Below are 22,562 nucleotides of genomic sequence, written 5' to 3' on the forward strand. Positions count from 1 at the left end.
GCCATTCCCTTCTCCAGGAGACTTTCCCAGCCCAGGGATCAAACCCAGGTCTCCCTCATTGCAGGCGGATTCTTTACCAGCTGAGCCGCCAGGGAAGCCCATTAATAATTTTTAACTGCTCGAAATACAAAAGCAAGATAAATGTTTGTAAAACTCAAAAAATAACAATCAAATAGTTATGGGAAAGAAGTTTCTGTTTAAATTAGAAAGCTTTGTCAATTAGGTCTTCTGCAGATTGATGTTTGAGGAACTGATTTCTAGCACACTGGCCTCACAGTGACCTGGTCATGGGGGAAACTGGTTTTCAGAGAGCTGACTTCTCCCTGGGAGCTAAAGGACACCCACAGGGGCCAACGAGAGGGTTCCAAGGTGCGATCCAACCTGTCCCTCCTGTGACCTCCAACCCACAGGGCCAGGCCGATCCATGTGCGACACTGGCCTGGTATCACCCTGAGGGCCAGCCTGGCTCTTGAATTGATCAAAAATATGTTCTCAAACCCTGCTGCCTTCCTGGTATTAGAAATCTCCCCACAGGGCCTGAAAAATGCTGAATATGACCATGAAAATGAAACCTGCATTTCCTCTGCATGCCTCTGCCTTGCTAAGTTCCCTCCAGAAGGGCTGAGCACCCTCCTGGGGCTTCCAGGAGACTCTGCAAGGCGCAGGGACACAGTGATTCTGACCACGTTGAAGACCCACCCTTCAATCACAGCTCTACCATCACTAACCTTCGGGGAAATCACCCGGCCTCCTGGAGCCTCGATTTCCCTCTGTAATAATGAAAGTATAACAGCAACGCCTAACGATTAAAAAAGATCCTTTATATAAAGACTCAGCACAGGACCAGACACTTGGCTAAGCTCTCGGTAAACATCAGCTGTTGTGGATTTGCTATTATTATCCTCAGCCTGATGCTGGAGGCCCCCTCCCAGTCGGGCACCCCTGCTCCCCTCTCACTGGGCTGCACAAGTTGTGTGACTCAGTCCCACCTGTAAGGCCTTAGCCCACTGCCCTCCATGACTGAACAGCAGAAGGCCCTCCATTCCTCTCCTCTCTAAAGCCAACCCTGGCCTCCGACTCAGCCTGTGTGGCCCTCCTCCAAGAAGCCTTCCAGGACTACCTGGAGTCCAACACTGCTCCTCCCTCACCCGCAGATCCACCATTCATACTTGTCAGAAGCTGCCTTTTCCCCACAAAACGACTGTGTTGGAGTAGCTTAGCGTGAACTAATTCCAGACCCTGCTCCTGTGCAGGTGGGGGCTGCTGAGGTCCAGATTGGACAACATGGACCCAAGACGCCCTGGGCCCCACACCTGCAGCCCCACCTTAGGAGGGCACAGTGAAAGCACCCCTGTCCTCCCCACACGTACCAAGCTCCACACTCAGGCCAGCAGGGCCACAGAGAGACTGTGGCAGTTGGGGTTTTTCCAAGCTTTTTAAGATTTCAAACTTCCCGGATATTTTGCAGCCTGAGACCCTTGTCGGCCTTCCCCGGATCTCAGAATCTTCCCTCCTCCTCTCTTCCCTCCCCCACCCCAGGGAAAGACAGCCGGGCCCCAGACACCACCCAGTTCCCAAACAAAGGTTCCACTGTCAGCAGGTCACAAAACAGCAAGTCCATGCCTGATCCTTGGGTCCGGACCTCAGCAAATGGCACCAAGAGCAGGAACCCACTCCTGCCGTCACCGTCAGACCCAGCAGGGGCCGCTGGACCCCCACCATCACATTTAAGGCTCAGCAGTGTGTGCCCCCACACCTGTGTCTCCCAGGCCACCCCACCCCACAGTCAACAGGGCCATCAGTCTGCAAGCTCGGCTGGCCCTGCCCACTCCCCACACCCCGACCACCAGCACACAAAAGGCCGGGAGCAAAGTACAAGAGGAAGGACCCACCATCTGCCGAAGAGCCTGCTTTTACCACCACAAAACTTCGAACTCCGCTCCTGCTACTTCGCCTGCCTGGAAACCCTCCCCACTACAAACCGACACATGAAATGACATCAGAAAACACTGCCAGAGGATGGTGGGCAGTCAGTGTGGACCGTTATCACTGTTCTGACTTCTAAACCACAGCTCTCACCTCCAGTCCCACCTCTTGCACGAAGCCCTCCTGGAGCGTTCCCGCCAGTGGCTGCTCTGCTTGCCCGTCTCCCGTAGTGGGTGGGGAGAGAGGGCCGTGCCAGGCGCCTCAGGGCTGCAGCAGGACCCAGAGGGCTTTCTCTTCCCTGCTCCCTGGGGTACAGGCTGTCCTGGGAAACACACTCACATCTGTCTCTAGCCCATCTTTCTTCCCTGCCAATTCACCGCCAGCTGAGATCCTGATGCTGCAGTCAAGCCTCTCCCCTCCTCCTCTGGGCCAGGCCCATGAGTGACAGGTCTTCACTAGACACCAGCTCCCCAGAGTCCAGATTCTGAAATTGGCATCTGCCACGACCCTACCCAGACAAACCCACAGGTCACAGAGCCCCCCTCACCGCCTCACCTGTTCCTCCCCATCGTCTCATGGTCTTTGACCACCACAAGAAGCTCGGAGCCCTGGTCCAGGGGGATCCCCTTGAGGTCCCACTCGAATCCCTGGAAGGAGAAAAGATGTCTTAACCTGTGGGCCCCTAGAAAAGAAGAGACTGTGTCTGGTTCCCCCTGGGCACTGAGGGAGCATCTGAGACCACTGCTGGGGGAGGGAGGGATGCACAAGCGAAAGAATGAGTACATAAGTGGCAGGGTCCCAGAGCTTCAGAAGTGACAGCGAGAGCCGAAGGCAGCAGCAGAGACCAGACCCCTGTGACCCCCTCCCCCCAACTCAGTCCTACCAGTCACCAGGGGCACAGCTGGGGGAAATGCCAGGTGACACTGCAGGGCCCTCAGGCACCAAGATCAACGTGCTCCTGGAGCAGTCAGGCCCCTGGAGACAGCATGGATTAGCGCCACAGAGGTCTCCAGTAATCCCAGGATCCTTCTCAGAGCAAAGGCACCCCATGCACCTCGGCCCTTCCCACACAAGGCAGCCAGGGCCTCCAGAGATGACCAGGGAGCCATATGAAGAAAGCTGGCTGACTAAGTCTCAAACAAAAGCAAGTTATACAGCCAATGGGAGCCAGTTCTTTTGCCAATTAGAGAATGATGAATCTCTGAGCAGATAACACTGACCAACAAGAACCTCAATTGGTGAGCAAATAAATGAGCATCTCCCAACACAGATTTATTCACTAAAATTGTTAAAGGCTATTGCAAAATGCCTTAAGTAAATCATTTGCACAGATAAGTTACTGCAAACAGGCAATTACTTCCTGTGGTTTAAATTACCACAGGAATTGGTAAACATTGTCAGTTTTTCTAAAACAATGTATTCAATGTAACCCAAAGCAAAAACAGAAAAGAAAGCAAGCTGGTTGAGGAGGCGGGCAGAGGCCAGCAGAAGGCAGAGGAGAAGCCAGGGAGGGCCGTGGGGAGGAGGAAGCCTTGGGCAAAGACAACAGCCTGTGTAAGGGAGACAGGAGAGCCTAACACACCCTCCATCTGGCTGGCCTGGCCAGAAAGGAGCAGACAGTACACTCCTCACGCCTCTCCTGCAGCCTCATCACAGGGCAGACCCAGGCCAGGCCACCACCTCTCCTCCCAGGCTCCTGCTGCCCGGAGGATTCCTTGGCGAGCCAGACCAGAGCCCCTCCTCTGGATGACAGCACCACTGAAAAAGCCGCCAAGCCCCCTGACTGGTCCCTCAGAGGACATACATACCTCATTCCACACAGGGTTCACGTTGTTCTTGATGACTTTGGTTCTCTTCTTCACACCTACGAGAGACACAGAGGGAGAGTGAAGAGACACACCCCGCTCTGCACCTTCCCCAGGTGAGGGCCAGTTCCCGGACGTGCACTGCCGCCAGCTTCCCAGAGGAAACCTTGCAAAACCCACAGGTCCCTGAGCATGCCCCTGGTCTGCAGTGAGAGCCCCATGCCAATCACACGCGTCTCTCAGCCCTAGGATGGAGAAACAGCAGCCCCATCTGAAGGACCATTTAAAGGAAAATACCCAGCCTAACTCTTCTTTTTCTCAATATTTTATTTTTATTTATTTAGTTTGCTGCTCTGGGTCTTAGTTGCAGCACACGGGATCTTTAGCTGTGGCTGGGCACCCTTAGCTGTGGCATGTGAGGTCTAGTTCCCTGACCAGGGATCCAACCCAGGCCCCTTGCATTAGGAGCTCGGGGTCTCAGCCACTGGACCACCAAGAAGTACCAACCTGACTCTTCTTTTTTTATTTTTTATTTTGTATCCGAGTATAGCTGATTAACAATGTTGTGATAGTTTCAGATAAACAACAGAGGGACTCAGTCCTACATCTACATTCTCCCCCAAACTCAGCCTGACTCTTCTTAATGAGTTTATTATTGATACTCCTGACTTTCTAAATAAAGTCTTGAAACTGTCAAGTTTCTGATTCTAAGAATGAATGATCTTCATAGAAAATATTCCATTTTTCTTTAAAAAAATCTATCTCCACATAATGTATGATTCCATTTATGTGAAATGTTCAGAATAGGGAAATCCACAGAGACAGAAAATAGGTCAGTAGTTTCCAGGGGCCTAGGGGGAGATGGGAATGGTGAATGAATCCTTAATGGAGATTTCTTTTCAGGGTGATGAAATGTTCTGAAATTAGATAATGATGACAATTGTACAACATAGTGAATGTACTAAAGATCATTTACACTATACATTTTTCAATTATTAAAATGGTGGCTTTTAGGGTTTGTGAATTTTACCTCAATCTAAAAAAAAACAATCCTCCTCTCTCTCACCTTGAAGGCATCTGTCTGAAACAGGCTATTCTACCTGCTCGTGAGGGCTGGGCTGAGGGAACACAGGAGGGCTTTGGAAGAGACGGGAACTTACACTGTTGAGTGCCCCAGGCGGGAGCCTGCCGAGCCGTTCCTCTGGCGTCTGGGCCTGAGGGGTGGATGAGAGGAACAGAAGGGGCCAAACGTGCCTGGCTTTTCCATTTAAGCATCAGGACAGGAATGATTCTGTGCTTAGTGGGTGATTTAAAGTGCTCAGCCAGACACAGCCTTATATTTGGGTTGGATATGAAAGATCACCGATTCAACCCCATCTGTGCCAGACCCTTCAGTGAGAAGCCTGCGGCCCCACCCCGACTGCTCAGCATTCAGTGTCCTACCTGGGCTGGCCCTTTGGGCCTCTGGGAACAGCCCCCGGGCCCCCTGAGTCCTCCTCTGAAGCCGAGCACTGTCTGTTTCCTTCCTGGAGGTCTAGCCCCCAAGGCCCAGTTCAGAGCAGGAAGAGAAGAGGGGAGCAGAGGGGGTCACGGACACAAGCAAGGTCTGGGGGCGGATTTAGAGGGAGGAAACAATGGCTTTCCAGGTGGCTCAGTGGTAAAGAATCCACCTGCCAATGCAGGAGACTTGGGTTCCATCCCTGGATCGGGAAGATCCCCTGGAGAAGGGAATGGCAACCCACTCCAGTATTCCTGCCTGAGAAATCCCATGGACAGAGGAGCCTGGCAGGCTACAGTCCATGGGGTCACAGAGTCAGACACGACTGACAGCACGCATGCATGCAACAACAGAGAAAGGAGTCAAGGAAAATCGAAGAGAAAGAAACATCCAATGAAGGATTTGTAGACTTAAGACAAAGATTCAGGCCCCACAAGTCCCCTCAGATGTCCTGATAAATCTCCCCCAGCGGGAGAGGGTGAACCCCATCCCCTTCAACCACCTGCTGAAAATCACTGTTGAGGGAACAGCAAGTGGACTTTGGGATGACACAGATCATCATAGAACACTTATTTTCTCAGAGAGCCTAGGGCAGCAGTTCTTAAGCTTTTGGTCACACAATGTCATGCTTAAAATTAAGGACCCTAAGGAGATTAAGTAAAACTAAGGTAAGTTGTATCTATTGACTTTTACTGTATTTGAGGTTAAAACTGAGGCACTTTAAAATATTTATTTGGTATTTAATTTTCCATTAACAAAAATAAGCCCAGTACATGTTAACATAAGTGACATATTTTTATGAAAAATAACGATAACTTCCGAAACAAAGGAAAAAGGAAAGTGACACTGTTTACTTTTTGCAAAACTCTTTAATGCCTAGCTGGATTATCATATCTTTGTCTACATTCAGTCCATTGAGATGTCTTGTTTTAGTTGACATCCATGAAGAAAATCCAACCAGACATATAGATGGAAAAGGAGGTGCATTTTAATAAGTTTTCAGATAACTGTGGATATTATTCTCTCATACTACACCAAAACTTGTTAAGTAGTGTTTCTTAAACTTAAAGGTTAGCTGCAGTGTGAAATTTGAAAGTAGAGTGATAAACATTTCGCACTGTTACATTAAAATCTATTGTCCTGTCTTGCATTTTGAATAACTCTTTTACCCATGGAGGACTCTGTAACATCTTGTGTTGGTCATTTGGGAAGTAATCTCATCAGAAAAATTATTAAATACTGGGAAATGAAAGACAGAAGTTTTCTAAAATTCCAATTTTTGTTTGAAAGCTCAACTTTTATGATGGGCTACAAATGATAAATGTCAGTTTAAAGTAGCAGGCTTGCTCACTCATTTTCAAGAAAATAACTATCAAATGCCGAAGTCTGAATAATCATAGCTTGTCAGTCATTCTTTCAAGTAAAAACAATATTCCATTTTTAAAATTCTAAAACAAAAAGCTAGTTCAACATGCCACTTGAGCAGTCACACAAGTGCTTTTTCTTGGAATAATCGTCATTTCCCCAGGTGCAGCAGAAGTGCTCTGGACATACTTCCCATCTCAACACAGAAAATATTACAAAAACAGGTACTCCAGGGTCAAGATTAATAAAATCAATGATTGCACAGCTTTATCAGGGACATTTTTCAATAAAACTGGCTTTTCTTTTTCAAACTGTGAGTACTGGCTTTTTTTTCTCCTTCAAATTACATGTTGTTGTTCAGTCACTCGGTCATGTCCGACTCCTTGAGACCCCATGGTCTGCAGTATACCAGGCTTTCCTGTCTGTTACCAACTTCTGGAGCTTGCTCAAACTCATGTGAGTCAGTGATGCCATCCAACCATCTCACCCTCTGATATCCCCTTCTCCTGCTGCCTTCAATCTTTCCAAGCATCAGGGTCTTTTTTTAAGGAGTCAGTTCTTCACATCAGATGGCCAAAGTATTGGAGTTTCAGCTTCAGCATCAGTCCTTCCAATGAATATTCAGGATCGATTTCCTTTAGGATTGACTAGTTTGATCTCCTTGCAGTCCAGGGGACTCTCAAGAGTCTTCTCCAACATCACAGTTCAAAAGCATCAATTCTTTGACATTCAGCCTTCTTTATGGTTCAACTCTCACATCCATACATGACTACTGGAAAAACCATAGGTTTGACTAGACGGACCTTTGGTGAAAAATACAACTAGTACAACTTGGTGCCAAAGCCCTATGAGTATTAAGGCACCATCAGTTTCACTTTTCATTGCTGTTGCATGAGTGGTACAAACATCAACACAGTGAAAATTGCAAACAGCATCTTAATGTTATTGTGGAAATATGTTTAACCTTGCTGACCTGCTCAAAGTTTTAGGGATTCCCCTATGGGTCCATGTACCACAGGAGAAGAACCTCTCAGGAAATTCACTGAACATCTGTTTCCTCACCTGTAAGGTTGCCATGCCCTTTTGCAGGGGGATCTTCCTGACCCAGGGATCGAATCCACATCTCTTACATCTCCTGCACTGGCAGGCAGGTCTTTACCACTAGCACCACCCACTTAGCATAAGGTCATAATAATATCTCTCTACAGTGTTGTCATGAAAATTAAACAAGATGGGATGAGTGAGGTGCCTGGCACACAGCACGCTCATTAAGTGTGAGTTCGCTTCCCCTCCCCTCCCCTCTGAGCCTCAGTCTGTTGCATCTAGTGAACTCCTACTGATCCTTCAATGCCCAGCTCAGCTGTTTCTGCTCTGATATGCCTCCCCTGACTCTCCCAGACAGAGACAGTTGCAATCTGTGAAAACATATATCGAACAGCAGGACAACGCTGCACTTCTATGTCTGTCTCCCAACCAGAGTGCGAGCTTGAGGGCAGACACCATGCCTTACTCATGGTAGGCAGGAACCCTAGAATATATCAAGTGAGAGTTGCTCAGTTGTGCCTGATTCTTTGCGACCCCATGAACTATACAGTCCATGGAATTCTCCCAGCCAGGATACTGGAGTGGGTAGCTGTTCCCTTCTTCAGGGATCTTCCCAACCCAGGGATTGAATCCAGATCTCCCGCACTGCAATCGGATTATTATAGCAAGGTGCCCAGTAACTGAGTGTGAAATGAATGGGTCCTTTTGTTTCCCAAGTTGGGTAAAAGTTTACTTCCTCACTAGAGGGCAGAGCCACTCTTCTCAGGGAATGTCAGAGACTACATTCACAGTCTGGCTATATGTCAGCAGAGGGGCTGAAAGGAGGCACAGTGGAGGGGGAGATGTCCCCAGCGGGCCCAGTGATCTTATGAAAGGTGTCCCAGGCCTGCTCTGACTGAGTTGCTCTGAGTCCCCTTGTGGGCCATGTTGGTGTGGCTCCTCCAGCTGGGGTTAAACACATGGCTTTGGAGTCATTCAAACAGCAGGCACTACTAAGTGACCTAAAGTAAAACTTCTCACCTCTCAAAAGCCTTAGCTCCCTTGGCAGTAAAATGATCATAAAAAAAGAATCTCTACTTCATTGGTTTTGAGGGGATATGAAATGCTATCTAAGTTCACTTCCCCTCCCCTATCAACTTTCCATGCAAAGTAACATGGAAAATTCTAGCTGCAGCCTCTCTTGAATTGTCCACTTGGAAATACATCCTGGTGCTTCTGGCTAGCAGCAAGTAAGCAGTACCCACGTGCCAAGCCCTACAAAAAATGTCTTTTAGACATTTTCTACTTTCTGCCTTTCCTGAAGATGAGAACAAAGGCCCTCAATATGATTACACTAAGTCCCAGTGAGAAGGACCAACTCTGGGACCGTCTGGATGATGTGAAGGGAGGGGCCACTGATAGGCTCTACAACCCTAAAGAAGAGACAGAAAGAAACGAAACTTTAATCCGGCATGATCACATGACTTACAGACACCAAGGAAAAGGAAAGCAGGCTGCGATTTAGGAAATACTTTCTTCCTCATCATGGATTTAGGCCTTTCCTGTCCTTGATCATCAGTTTTGGCCTTGAGAGATGTGGCTTTATGTGTATAAATAAACAGACTCAATAGTTAGAGATAGATGAGCACTCACAGCTCCTGCCAGGGGTGTGGAGAGGGGATTGCAGAATTGGGGGCAGGCGGGCATCCGTGAGAATCATGCTGGAACACTGGGGTGTCCCTCCAGACTGAATGACTCAGTGAAGAGGAGTGAACCTGCCCCGGGAGGACTCTTCTGTGCCCCATGGAAATTCTTCACTTGATTTCCCCTGCCTACCCACCCCACCTCAACCCTACATTCCTACCAGAGTCACCCATGGCTGTGGGGTAATGTTTTTCAAATTGCTCATTGAGACCCATTAGCAGCCCATGACATCAACTGAGTGAGTTGACCAATTTGTCTTTTTAATGACAGGCTAGGCTAGAGAAGAAAATGTCAGAGCACATCTTTCATGTGAAAGTACTATTACTCAAAACTTTTGGTTCTATTTTCACATATATACTTATGTGTGTACTCTATCTTGATGTAAAATACATTTCTTGTTGCAGATAACAGTCCCAAAAGTTTGAAAATGATGACTTAAAGGAAGATTGTCAGAGGAGAACTGGAGGACAAAGAAATCTTGGCCCTTGAAGGTTGAGAGGCAAGGTATGTAACAGAGAAAGATATAGATTGTCCTAGCCCCCCACTGAAGCCCATTCTGATTAATGGACTGTGGGAGGGGATATGGGAAGGAGGCTGAGAGACAGAGCAAAGTGAAGGTAAGAGGACGGCCCATCCTGCCCAGCCAGCACCTGGGGCCACCCGGCCGAGCAGTCTCCATAGGGAGCGGAGCCTCACACATCTGACACCTGAGCACGGCCACGGCCACGGCCTCACACGAGGAACCACATTCCACCTGGTGAGCCTAGCCGTCGGCAGGCAGTGGCTGTCCCTGCTGCCGGCTGGGCCTCGCGGCTCGTTCTCCTTTTCAAGCCCATCTTGCGGGAACAGGGCTTCGCAGATGGCTCAGTTGGTAAAGAATTTGCCTGCAATGCCAGAGACGGAGGGCTTGATCCCTGGGTCTGGAAGAGCCCCTGGAGGAGGAAACGGCTACCCGCTCCAGTACTCTTGCCTGGGAAATCCCATGGACAGAGGAGCCTGGTGGGCTACAGTCCACAGGGCCGCAGAGTCAGACATGATCGAGCTACTGAACACAGGGCACTTGTGGGGACAAGCCCCTTTCAATGGTCCAGGACACTTGTGAACTGCCCCCACTGCCAAGGCCTGAACACACATGGGGGGGTTACTATGTGGAAGGGAGCACCCCAAACTCTGGCAGAAAGAGTGGGCAGTCTCCCTATAGCAGTGATGGGACAAACTCCCTCCCCCTACACAATGATAAGGTTGAGGTACATTTCTGAAGCAGACAAAATGCTTGTCTTTGTAACACCGAGTCAGTGGAATCTTCGGAGCTGGTGGGATCACAGAGAAGATAAATGCCAAAGCGAGGGTCTTCACTGAGGGTGCACATCACAGTCTGTAACCTGTTCCCATGTTTCTAACATCTGTCCAAAGAGGGCTCACAGAAAGGCTGAGGAATACTGGTCCATTTCCCATTGCATCTCAAAGGCACCAAGGCCCAGATGTCCATTGACAAATGAAAGATAAACAGAATGTGAGCTGTACACACAATGGAATATTGCTCAGCCTTAAAAAGGAAGGAAATTCTGACACAAGCTGCCACATGGATGAACCCTGGAGACATTACGCTAAGTGAACTATGCCAGTTACCAGGGATTTGGGGGGGAGGAAATGGGGAGTTATTATTTAACAGATACAGATTTTAGTCAGGGAAGATGAAAGGGTTCTGGACACAGATGGTGGTGATGCCTGCACAACAGGATGAATGTAATTGATACCACTGAACTATACACTTAATGATGGTCAGGATGGTAAACTGTATAATGTGTATTCTAACACAACCCTGAGTTAAGTCCAGGTGGGAGATGGTGAGGACACAGCAGCCGGCCTGGAGTCTACTGACCAGCAAGTGTGTGGGGAAGGGGGCTGGGGCAAGAGCAGAGCCCATCTCAGATTCTGACACGGATGCACTCAGTGTCGCTGGAGGGGCCGTTCACCAAGAGATGGAGCAGACGGAAGAGGAGATGGGACGGCTGGGACTCACAGAGAGGGAGAGACGGGCTGTTTCTGCCCACAAGTCAGGTAACGGACCCACTACAGTGATGCAGGGCGCCTTTAGATCCTGCAGGCAGCCTCAGTGCAGCCTCTCGTTTACTCCACAAACATGTTTTTAAATATTTGGGGGAAGTGGGGCCTGCTCTGGGTGTTGCCCTGCTTCGAGCAGACTTTCTTTAGTTGCAGCAAGTGAGGGCTACTCTTCGCTGCAGTGCCTGGGCTTCTCACTGCCGTCATTCCTCTTGTTGCCGAGCACAGGCTCTAGGCACTCGGGCTCGCTAGTTGTGGCACACAGGCTTGGTTGCTCTGTGGCATGTGGGATCTTCCTGGACCAGGGATCAAACCCTCGTCTCCTTTATTAACAGGCAGATTCTTGTCTACTATACCACCAGGGAAATCCAGTCCACAAATAGTTATTGAGCACTTGTTCTGTCCTGGGCACTCTCTTGACACCTCATTAGAACACCCACTAGATAAGCAAAGCAATAAGAATTCATAGTTGCCAGCAGAAACCAAAACATGGTGGAAATTGAATGGAGAAAAGGTAGCATTTGCTTCTGCTGAAAGAAGGTCTGCTTTACTTCTCAGCACAGATACCCTCTAACAAAAAGGGTCGGCAGACTCAGACAACTCTGAGACTTGCCTGCCATCTGTTCCCTAACTCAAGCCTGCACACCCTGAGACTGGGCAGCAGTCACTCCCTGCCTTCCCTACGAGACCCCTACTCTTCTCATCTCAAGAACTCCCATCCCCATCTCCACCTTTCTAAATCTTAACTGAAAATATACTTTCCAGAAAACAAGTAGCCAGGAAAGAGTGGTGGCAAGTGGATACACGGGCTATGATGGAATGCTGAGAAGAGACGTCTTTAAACTCAAAAGGCCAAATGGAACTGTGAAAGATAGTTCTATTTGAAACTATCAAAGATATTTGAAACACCGATGACAAAAACCATAATGTCCTTAACATGTAAAGAGTACTCATAACTAATTAAGAAAAAGACAAACATCTCTTCCCTCCCGAACTGGGCAAATTAAAAAGCAGTTCCAGGGACTTCTCTAGTGGTCCAGTGGTGAAGAATCCACCTGTGAATGCAGGGGACAAGGGTTTAATCCCTGGTCCAGGAAAATCCTACATGCTGCAGAGTAACTGAGTCTGCATGCCACAGCTACTGAGGCTTAGCTCTAGTGACCATGAGCTGCAACTATTTAAGCCCATGCATCACGGAGCCTGTGCTCTGCAACAAAAGAAGCACGGCAACTAGAGAGCAGCTCCTGCTTCCCACAACTAGAGAAAGTCCACAAGCAGCAAAGAAGACTCAGCACAGTCAAAAACAAATAAATAAATAATTTTTTTAAATTAAAAAAAGCAATTCATTAAGAAATAAATACAAATAGGCAATAATACTGAAACATCACAAACACTACTTGAACCTAAGAAATTGTTTAAAATTTTCATGATTACACTTTGTGTTAGCAGAATTATAAGAAAATCAGCCCCTAAACTCAGCTAATGGGAAGATAAAGTTGATACAGATCATCAGGAGAGCAATTTGGGAAACACAGCAAAGTCTTAAATATGTCTATAACCTCTGACACAGCAACACCACTTCCAGTACTTACCTAAAGAAAATTACTACATATCTGGGCAAAGATTTAGTTGCCAGGATACTTCTTGCAGAGACACTATGACTTAAGCATTGGATAGAAATATTAAAAATTGATACAACCTAAACATTCCTCAATAGGGGGTTGATTAACTGAATTATGGTGCACCCATACAATTAAATAAAAATGAAAAGTGTGTAGAATGTATTTACTGACATACAAAAATCTCCCTGGCTTATTACTGAGTGAAAATGTAAATAAGCAAACATTTGAAAAAGATATCTGAATAAAATTATTTTTAAAAAAAAGAAAGAAAAAGATATCTGGATGGGATTACCTCTAGAGAGGAAGTCAAGCAATCTGGGGACTTCTGGTGGGATGAGTAAGCTTCAATTCCTCGACCTGGGCAATACACATGAGTATTCCCTTTATAATTTATCCATTAAAGCAGGGTTCCACGCCAATCAGGATGGCTGCTATCCAAAAGTCTACAAGCAATAAATGCTGGAGAGGGTGTGGAGAAAAGGGAACCCTCTTACACTGTTCGTGGGAATGCAAATTAGTACAGCCACTATGGAAAACAGTGTGGAGATTTCTTAAAAAGCTAGAAATAGAACTGCCATATGACCCAGCAATCCCACTTCTGGGCATACACAGCGAGGAAACCAGATCTGAAAGAGACACATGCACCCCAATGTTCATCGCAGCACTGTTTATCATAGCCAGGACATGGAAGCAACCTAGATGCCCATCAGCAGACGAATGGATGAGGAAGCTGTGGGACATATACACCATGGAATATTACTCAGCCATTAAAAAGAAATCATTTGAATCAGTTCTAATAAGATGGATGAAACTGGAGCCCATTATACAGAGCGAAGTAAGCCAGAAAGATAAAGACCATTACAGTATACTAACACATATATATGGAATTTAGAAAGATGGTAACGACAACCCTATATGAAAAACAGAAAAAGAGACTCAGATGTATAGAACAGACTTTTGGACTCTGTGGGAGAAGGCGAGGGTGGGATGTTTCAAGAGAACAGTATCGAAACATGTATATTATCTAGGGTGAAAGAGATCACCAGCCCAGGTTGGATGCATGAGATAAGTGCTCCGGCCTGGTGCACTGGGAAGACCCAGAGGGATCGGGTGGAGAGGGAGGTGGGAGGGGGGACCGGGATGGGGAATACATGTAAATCATGGCTAATTCATTTCAATGTATGACAAAAACCACTGCAATGTTGTAAAGTAATTAGCCTCCAACTAATAAAAATAAATGGAAAAAAAAAAAAAGCAGGGTTCCTCAACCTTGGCCCTCGATAATTCCTTGTTATGAGTATTGTGGGGCCATCTTGAGCACTCTAGGATGTTTAGCAGCATCCCTGGCCTCCAACATAGTAGATCCCAATAGCGCCTCATCTCTCACTCACTGGTGACAACCCAGCATGTCTCCAGGCATTGCCAAATGCCCCTGAGGAACAAACTGCCCCCAACTGAAAACCACTGCATCAAAGTGTACATGTGTATATTATGCACTTTGTTAGGTGTTAAGTTTCACACTAACATTGCTTTTTTTAAAAAGAGGAAAAAGAATCTTGGTGGAAATATGTCAAATTGTTAACAAGTTAGTTCGAAGCATCAGAATGGGGGGGGCTACTTTTTACTGTTGCCTCATGAAAGTGAAAGTATTAGTCATTTAGTCGTGCCCAACTCTTTGTGACCCCATGGACTGTAGCCCACTAGGCTCCTCTGTCCATGGGATTCTCCAGGTAAAAATAATGGAGTGGGTTGCCATTCCCTTCTCCAAGGGGTCTTTCCGACCCAGGGATTGAACACGGGTCTTCTGCATTCCAGGCAGACTCCTTACTGTCTGAGCCGCTAGAGAAGCCCGGTTCCTTTCTGTAATATATCCTTTTTTTACACTGACTACATACTAAGTTCATCTAAAGAAAATGAGCTATTGGCAATGCTTTAAAGTTACTTTTACTATTCAAAAATCCAGATTCAGAGAGTCCAGTGGCCCTGCAGCCCACCTTCCCTATACAGGTAAGTCATGTGGGTCCACCTACGGATGGTTCTATAAAATTCCCCAGAAGATAGAAGAGAGGGGAGGGAGAAAGGACAGGGAGTAACTGGTAAGACAGAGGGAGGAAGAGAGGACCTGATGGGAGGAGGCAGAAGGAAGGGGCAGACATGATTCGGGTTCTGGCTGGTGAGCCTGTGGGAAGCAGGGTGGAAAGTTACCAATTGGGGGAACAGGAGATCCAACCCTCAAGGAAATAAGATGTCTGAGCTCTAAGGAACAGGGATCTGGTTTTGTTCTTGAATGTATCCCCAGACCCCCAACCATCACCCAACATGTAGTAGATACTCAATAAATATTTGTTCGGTAACAAAATGAGTGAATGAAAGGATATAAATCATGACTGTAGAGGGTGAAAAAGAGAGAGGGCAGAAGAGAGATACAGATCATTAAATGCTGTAGGAAATGAAGCTGTTCATTCTCGAAGCTGATCGGTGAACTATCTCTACCACAACTCAGGGACTCGTAGTAGTTAGTCATGCTAATTCATTAATACAAGAACAAAGGGATGGTAAGAATTCATTAAAAGCCTCTATTCTAAAGCCCTGAGAGAGGGAACCCAAAAAAGCACCCTCAGAGTCCAACCTCCCAGAGCTCATAGTCTATTTTGGGAAGCAGGTCCTGAAATTACATCCGAGCCTGAAATGCCAGGAACAACTGTGAGACAAGTGGGCCTGACCAGGCGCCTGCACCTCGGGCTCCGGATGGGAGCCCAGCACACGGGGTGGCGGCCTCTGTGCAGGCAGGCCAGTCCCCTCTGTGCTGTGACAGGCTCCAACAAGGCTTCTCACCCCCCAGTTACGCTTCCTGAACATTTGGAGACTTTTTAGAAATATCTGTATCTGGGCCCCTCCTCCCAGAAACTCAGCTTCAAGACAGGAGGAACAAGGAATCTGGCTGTGATCTTTCAAAAAGCTCCCCCATTGAATTCTGATGTGCAGCAAGGGCTGAGTACCCCCAGGCTAGAGGATCTGTAAATTCTGGGTCTGATTGCAACATCCTCTTTCCCTAAGCATCCGTTCAGCCCCAAATCCAGCATGAATATCCCCATAGGGTGGGGGAAGTCACATTAATTTCATCTTTCACCACATCTCACATCAATTTCTCTTGAGATGTGGTTCCAAAACGACCTGCCTCAGGTGTAGAAGTGCTAATTCTTAGGTCATTTCCATCTGCTGCATCAGAACTTCTATGGAGGGGACCCAGGAATCTGTCTGTCAAGCACACTCTCCAGAAGGCTCTGAGGCACAGTAAAACATAAGGACCACTCCCCCTAGACTGCTGAGACCCCTAGGCACATCTGGAAGATGGTGAGAAACTGGGCCAGAAGGGGCACACACTAGAGAATACCACCTGTCTGCTAGCACTGGGAGTCCTGAAGTCGCTACCCTTATCCTAACTATGGAGCAAAGGGCTGAGCACAGGTCAGCTGGGGTGTGTGCACCAGCAGACCTAAGAAGGTGCTGTGCATCCAGTGAGGAGAGGCTATGACAGTCAAGGGACTCCTGGGTGCCTTCCTGGAGAAGGTGGCATTGTAGCTGGGCTTTGAAATATGAACAGACTTTGAACAGTTAGAGATGTACATCCCACTATATTTCAGTTTTGCTAGGAGCTTATCAGTGGGAATAAATAGTAAGGCATTATAAAGGGTGGGGAATGCAGAGCTGGGGAGAGGACAACAGGTGCACGTGCTCAATTGGGCTGGTTCAACTGCAAAGAGGGACCTCAATAGATTTGGACTCAAGGGCACTGCCCACTCAAGTGCTCCCTGCCATGATTGGGACACAGCATTTAATTAACTTCCCCAGGTTCTCATTTCCTTGCCTGCAGAACAGGGAAATTGGTAGCTACCACACGACTGTTGGAGAAGCAGGGAAAGAAAGCGGTGAACAGATGCAGAAAAGATCCAAAGCATCTAGGAGACTCACAGCTGATAAAGGGCCCTGGGCTCACGGTCCTTGGGAAGTCTTTCCCAGCCAGTTGGCCCCATAATTTCACACAAGAATGGCTTAGTCAGAATCTGAGCCTAAGGGACAGCTAGGGGCCTCGTCTTGACACTGCATTTCATAGTAGGCACCCAGGAATAGCACCAATTAATGGAAGAAGAAAGCTTTTCTAAATTGTTTCAACTCGCACTTTTCAAAAAAGGAATAAAATGTAAACTGTCCCATAACAAAGAAGAAAAGCTACAGTTAGCTCTCACTTTGCCAAACTGTGTCCTTCATCTATGGTTATCAATATTTTGGGGTGCTGGGGGAGGAGATGGATATCGTGGGTCAGAACTAAAGAGCCCCCATGGTGACCCCACCTTTTCCAAGCCTCCTGAAAACACCAGCCATTTATCCCTCTACGTTTGACAATCTTTTGTGCTGCGCAAATTTTTAATTCCACAAAACCACAGGATATTTGTACTTCCACAAGACCACAGGATATGGTAAGAGGAAAACCCTCTCCCATTTCCTTAATTACCTTTCTTTGCAGAACTGGGGTCCTGACTCACAGCCATTGTTCCTTCTCTTAATTTTGACAGGTCCTTCCTCTTCCCTTTCCCCTCCTGAGACACCTCCTCCCACGGGAATGTCCGCCTTTAAGTGAGGGTTAAGGGTGTCTGGTGAGAAGGGGCGGACGTGAGTCCTTTGGGGTGTTTTCCCCAAACGTAGACTCTCTTTTGACTAAGTACCCACAGACAGGCATTTAGGCTCTTGGCATTTTAAAAGACTTCCTAAAACACTCACAATTCCTTGTATCAAGGCTATATCCGCCCTATTCTATCCCTTTTCCTCCCAACTGAGACGAATTCAAGGCGGCCAGTGTTGAAGAAAGATGGACGAATGAATGAATGAAACCAAGACACAACTCTCGCGGTCTCCACGCCCAATATTTAAGCAATCCTATTCTCTCTCTCATTCATCCTCCAACCCACCCTCATCACCGCCTGCTAAGGGCTCGCACGGTATTACCCCCGGGTATCGGTCTTAGAAGTGCAACTATCGACATATTACGGCGCTTTCGGTTTCCAAAATTTCTGAGCACCACGGCATTTTTCTTGCTCGCATCCTCCTCGCCCCCTCTGAAGAAGACAGGACCGAGATTTCTCTGAGATTTCTGTCCTTGCTGACAGGGGAGGAAACTTTGGCCGGGTTAGTGCGGGAGCGGGGGTGGCCGACCCCGCGGTGCGCGCGCTGGCGGGTGGCGCGGGCGAGCGGGAGCGGTGGCCACGGGGCTCTCACCTCGGAAAGTCAGGCTGGCGACCGGGTCGCTGCGCCGGTCCTTCTTCAGACTGGGGAGGTTGCTGGCCCTCACCAGCTGGCAGCTCAGCATGGTTCGGCCGGCCCCCGCCGAGCAAGCGCCCGGCCCCGCAGCAGCCGCGCCAAAGAGGAGCGAGCTGTCGCCTCCGCTGCGCCTCCGCGGACAAGTCCCGACGCCTGGGAGAGGCCGCGGAGAGGACACCGGACACCCGCTGGGTGGACCCTCCCCTCCGGCCCCGATGCGGATCCGCCCTGCCGGCGGGGGGCGGGACGGGCCAGCGCTCAGACCGGCGCTGGCGGGGGCGCTGGTCCCCTCCGCCGGTCCCCGCCCCCGCCAGGAATGGAAGCGCCGTTGACGCCGGGCGCACCGCTTGGCTGAGCAGCAGGGAAGCGGCAGCCAGTACCATCCCGGCTCCCGGAGCGGCCAGCGCGCCTGGGCCCGGAGCGCACCAGGGCCGACTTCGCGGCCGCTGCTCTCCTGCAGCTGCGCGCAGGCCGGCGCGCCAAGGGCGCGAGGCAATTGGGTGCGAAGGCGCGAGGTGGGGGAAACCCGGCTGCAGGGACCAGAGTGTGTCCGCGGAAAACTGCACGCTCTGGGAGCGCTAAAGGAGGAGAGGGCCGAACGGCCAGGGGCCTACCTTCTGGCCCCCGCGCGGCTCGCCTAGGCCCACCCTCGGTGCTCCTGGAGACCCGAGAGACTCCGACGCCTCTGAGCCTTCTCAGATCAGTGATCTGGGGTCGCTCATCTCCGGAGGCGGAGGTCTGTGTCCCGTTCTCTTGGAGCTGCTCTGCAACATCCCGACAGCAATATATCTCTAGGTCCTCTGCCCCCGCCGTGGGGGTACTGCTTTTAGCGTGAGCCTCGAGCGGTGACAGCCTTTAGCAGGCGTTCCCGTGTTAAGTCTGGTTCCTTTCCAGCTGGCGGCCACAGGTGGCGAGCTTCCCACCTCTATACCTGCACCGAGCGCCCGACAGGCGCTGCTCTTCCTCCCACCTCCCAGGTGCTCACTAGCTTCCTCACTCGGCCTCCGTTCCGTGACCAGTTATCACCATTCTGCAGCACAAAACCCCAATTCTCTTCCCCCTGTCTTGCTTTGAGGCTCCAGCATTTTCAGGTGACTGCCACTTGGTGAAATCCAGCTTCACCTCCTCCACCTCTGTCCCTTAAGTGCTAACTGGTGTTGGAGAATAACACAGCTACCCTAGCCAGCCTCACCTGCTATGTCCCACCCCAGACTCAGGGGGATCCTGACTGCCAATAAGCAGCGACCCTACATCACCTCTGTCTCTTCAATCACACTCTCTCCTAAACAACTGTTTCATACTTTTTCGCTCCCCAAATTGACAGCACCCCATCACCACCCTCACTCTCAGGCTGCTTTCTGTATGCAAAGGGGAGAACATCCCCAGGTTCCCAGCCTCCTAAATTCCACCAGCTTCTGTGCCCAAACCTTTTGCTTTCCTGCTGTTAGTAAATGAATCATTTGTACTCCAAAGCCGGGCTGGGAGCTTGGGCAGTAGATCCTACCCCCTCACCCACACAGTGACAAGTCTAAGGCTGTCCTCTCCCCAGTTTTAAAGGTTGTGCCTCCTCCAGTTGGCTTGTACCCTCTTCCTCCTGATTCTTCCGCTCTCCTTGAGTGACCCCACTCACTCTCATAATGCGATGGCCATTTACTTCCTCTCCAACATCCAAAGTTCCTCTCTCTCAACAGAACCCAGCTATTTGGGTACTACTTCCAGCCCTAGCTCCAGATCCTGACCTAACTAAGCCCATCACCTGGCAATAGCTATTGGTTCAGCGATGGGCATATATGTCCCAAGTTGTTCTCCCAGAGGGATAACTTGTTCTTCGTGACTGGACAAGCCCAACTCCCTCTCCCACTGTGTGAGAATAAGGAAGCGTGTAGATCCAATTGTCAGCCAGCTCTAAGATATAGCAGATACCAAGGATGGCAGACCAGAGAAAAATAAAATGGAGTCTGCCTGTGTCTAGGATGATTGGAGCTGTCCATTCTACGTGCCCAGAGCCCACCATGTCTCTGGATCATACTGGGACCTGATGGGGCTTCCTCCCGAGAGGACTTGTATTGGGAATGAAGACCACTTTAAGACTGTTTATTATTAAAGTCATTTTGAGATAGGATTTCACTTACAGCCTAAATCATCCTTGCTGACTTTGGTACCATCTGTGTGCCCACAGCATCCAAGTGCCTCTACACGGGAGCCTGGTGATCTTAAATATAATCAGTCACACACCCTAACACACACCTGTAAAATCCCTCCAAGGCCTCCCATGCTCTTGGAATAAAGCCCAACTCCCTTTCCCCTGCATACAAGATAAGACCACTCAGCCCCTCACTTTCTGAGCTCCAGTGACTTCTCAGTTTCTGGAATATTTTGAGCTCCCTCCAAACTCAGAGCTCTCCTGTCACCTCCACCTGCAGCTGCCTTCCCCCTTCTTTTAAAGGGCCACCCCCCCCCCCCCCCCATCCTTCAGCCCTCATTGCTTCCATGAGAAGCCTCTGACCTCCTGATCTAGGCTGGGTCTTCTGGCAAACCACCGCACAATAGCACTTTTCCTTCTTAGCTCTCATCCCAGCTGTAAGCAATACCTATTTGTTTAATTGCTGGTTTGATGTCTAGCTAGATGGTGAAGTTGGTCGATGAGAGGAGAGACCACGTTTGTCTCAGGCAGCCAGGTGTTCCCAGTGCAAGCAAGGGCTGGCCTGGGGTTGGCGTGGTGGACATTGTACTTGGCTGTGTCCCTTCCACCCTAAGATACGGTTAGGCAGGCAGGTCTCAAAGAGGATACTACTGCCCCCTAGGGGGAATTTTGGATATGATGACTAGGGATATTTTTTCCATCACAATGATTCCTGGCTTTGCTGTTTTCCCCAGCGCACCACATCCTGCCCCCCAGACCTTCTCTAACGGGTCAGAGGCAGCATGGGAAATCTGTGGAATGTTTACTAACACTTGGCTTATGTACAAGGAACAGGGTCTTCACACACTTGCTCTGTACACCAGAAAAACAGCAGCCGGTGGCATGAGCCCTGGACACTTCCTGAGGCTTCTTTTCCCATCCCAACTTCCAATTTCACTTCTCCCTGATTGGATGGTTGACTGATCCCTTGGAGACATCATCCTGGAGCCAAATCCTCAAAGGGGCTTCCTCCCAAGGGGACTTGCATCAAGAATGCAGCTCTTGGGGACAGTGTGCTGAGATCTCCACTTGTCCCCCTCAAAGCCATTCTCCCCTCCTTCCACAGAAATGTTCCAAGGATTCCAACCTGGACACATGGTCACCCACATAGATAGAATACATTTCCCAGAATTCCCTCACAGCTAGATGTGGCCAGGAATCCAAGGGACGGCCTATGCGACCTATGAGATAGGAAAGTGTTATTCTCTCAGTTGTGTTCCACTCTTTGCAAGCCCATGGACTGGGTTACTCTTTGCAAACCCTGCCAGGCTCCTCTGTCCATGGAATTCTTTAGGCAAGAATACTGGAGTGGGTTGCTATTCCCTTCTCCAGGGATCTTCCTGACCCAGGGATCTTACTGGGTCTTCTGCATTGCAAGTCGATTTTTTTTTTAAAGAGAAACATTGTGTTTAATGGTAGAAGTTAGCACACTCCAGCACTGAGCATGGCCTGAAGTCAAACCAGCCAGGGTGGGTAGGTGACCTCCATGGAGCCTCACGTGGTGAAGAGGATGAGGAAGGTGACCATCAAACAGAAAAGCCCCACAGCCTCAGACAGGACAAAGCCCAGAATGGTGGTGGAGAAGAGTTGCTGCTTCAGAGATGGGTTCCTTGCACAGCCAAGGATCAAGCTGCCAAACACTGTTCCAGTGCCGGCCCCTGAACCAGCCATACCAACTGTGGCAGCCCCAGGGCCAATAAACTTGGCCGCTGTGTCCGTGGCCCAGGAGACAATACTGGTCTGGAATTCCCGCCAAGCCACCTGGAGTGAGACATTGCTGTAGGAAGGCTGTTCAGATGGGCTCTTTGGCCTACTCTGGAAGGAGGCAGACACAGACCTGGTCAGACCCCTGGTACAAGAGCAGATCAGAGCCGGAGGAATGAGTAGTGCTCTGGTGGTCTACATTTTTTTCAGCCTGTATTCCCACTGTCCTGCTGCCCCGGCTCGGACCACAGCAGTCGCCCAGCTGAAGATGACTGACTCACGTCCTGGCTTTAGATTTAAGCAAAGGCAGATTCTTTACCCTGCATTGCAGGCAGATTCTTTACCGTCTGAGC

General features: G+C 49.1%; 1 protein-coding gene across 22 annotated transcripts in view; it reads right to left on the reverse strand.

The window, feature by feature from the left end:
- DYSF (dysferlin) overlaps positions 1-22,562 on the reverse strand; it is a 219,261-nt gene that overhangs the window by 189,060 nt on the left and 7,639 nt on the right. For 9 of the 22 annotated variants that reach the window (XM_070476375.1, XM_070476369.1, XM_070476392.1 and 6 more), the window contains exons 2-3: positions 3,735-3,790; positions 2,482-2,573 (exon numbers count right to left, since the gene is read on the reverse strand). In XM_070476375.1, the coding sequence (XP_070332476.1) occupies positions 2,482-2,573; positions 3,735-3,790 (148 nt within the window). Of the gene's footprint in view, positions 1-2,481; positions 2,574-3,734; positions 3,791-18,281; positions 18,502-22,562 lie in introns of those variants that run through there. The other 13 variants (XM_070476382.1, XM_070476376.1, XM_070476373.1 and 10 more) reach the window with 5 other exon arrangements.

Source organism: Odocoileus virginianus, chromosome 2 (assembly GCF_023699985.2).
Source record: "Odocoileus virginianus isolate 20LAN1187 ecotype Illinois chromosome 2, Ovbor_1.2, whole genome shotgun sequence".
NCBI classification, from domain to species: domain Eukaryota; kingdom Metazoa; phylum Chordata; class Mammalia; order Artiodactyla; family Cervidae; genus Odocoileus; species Odocoileus virginianus.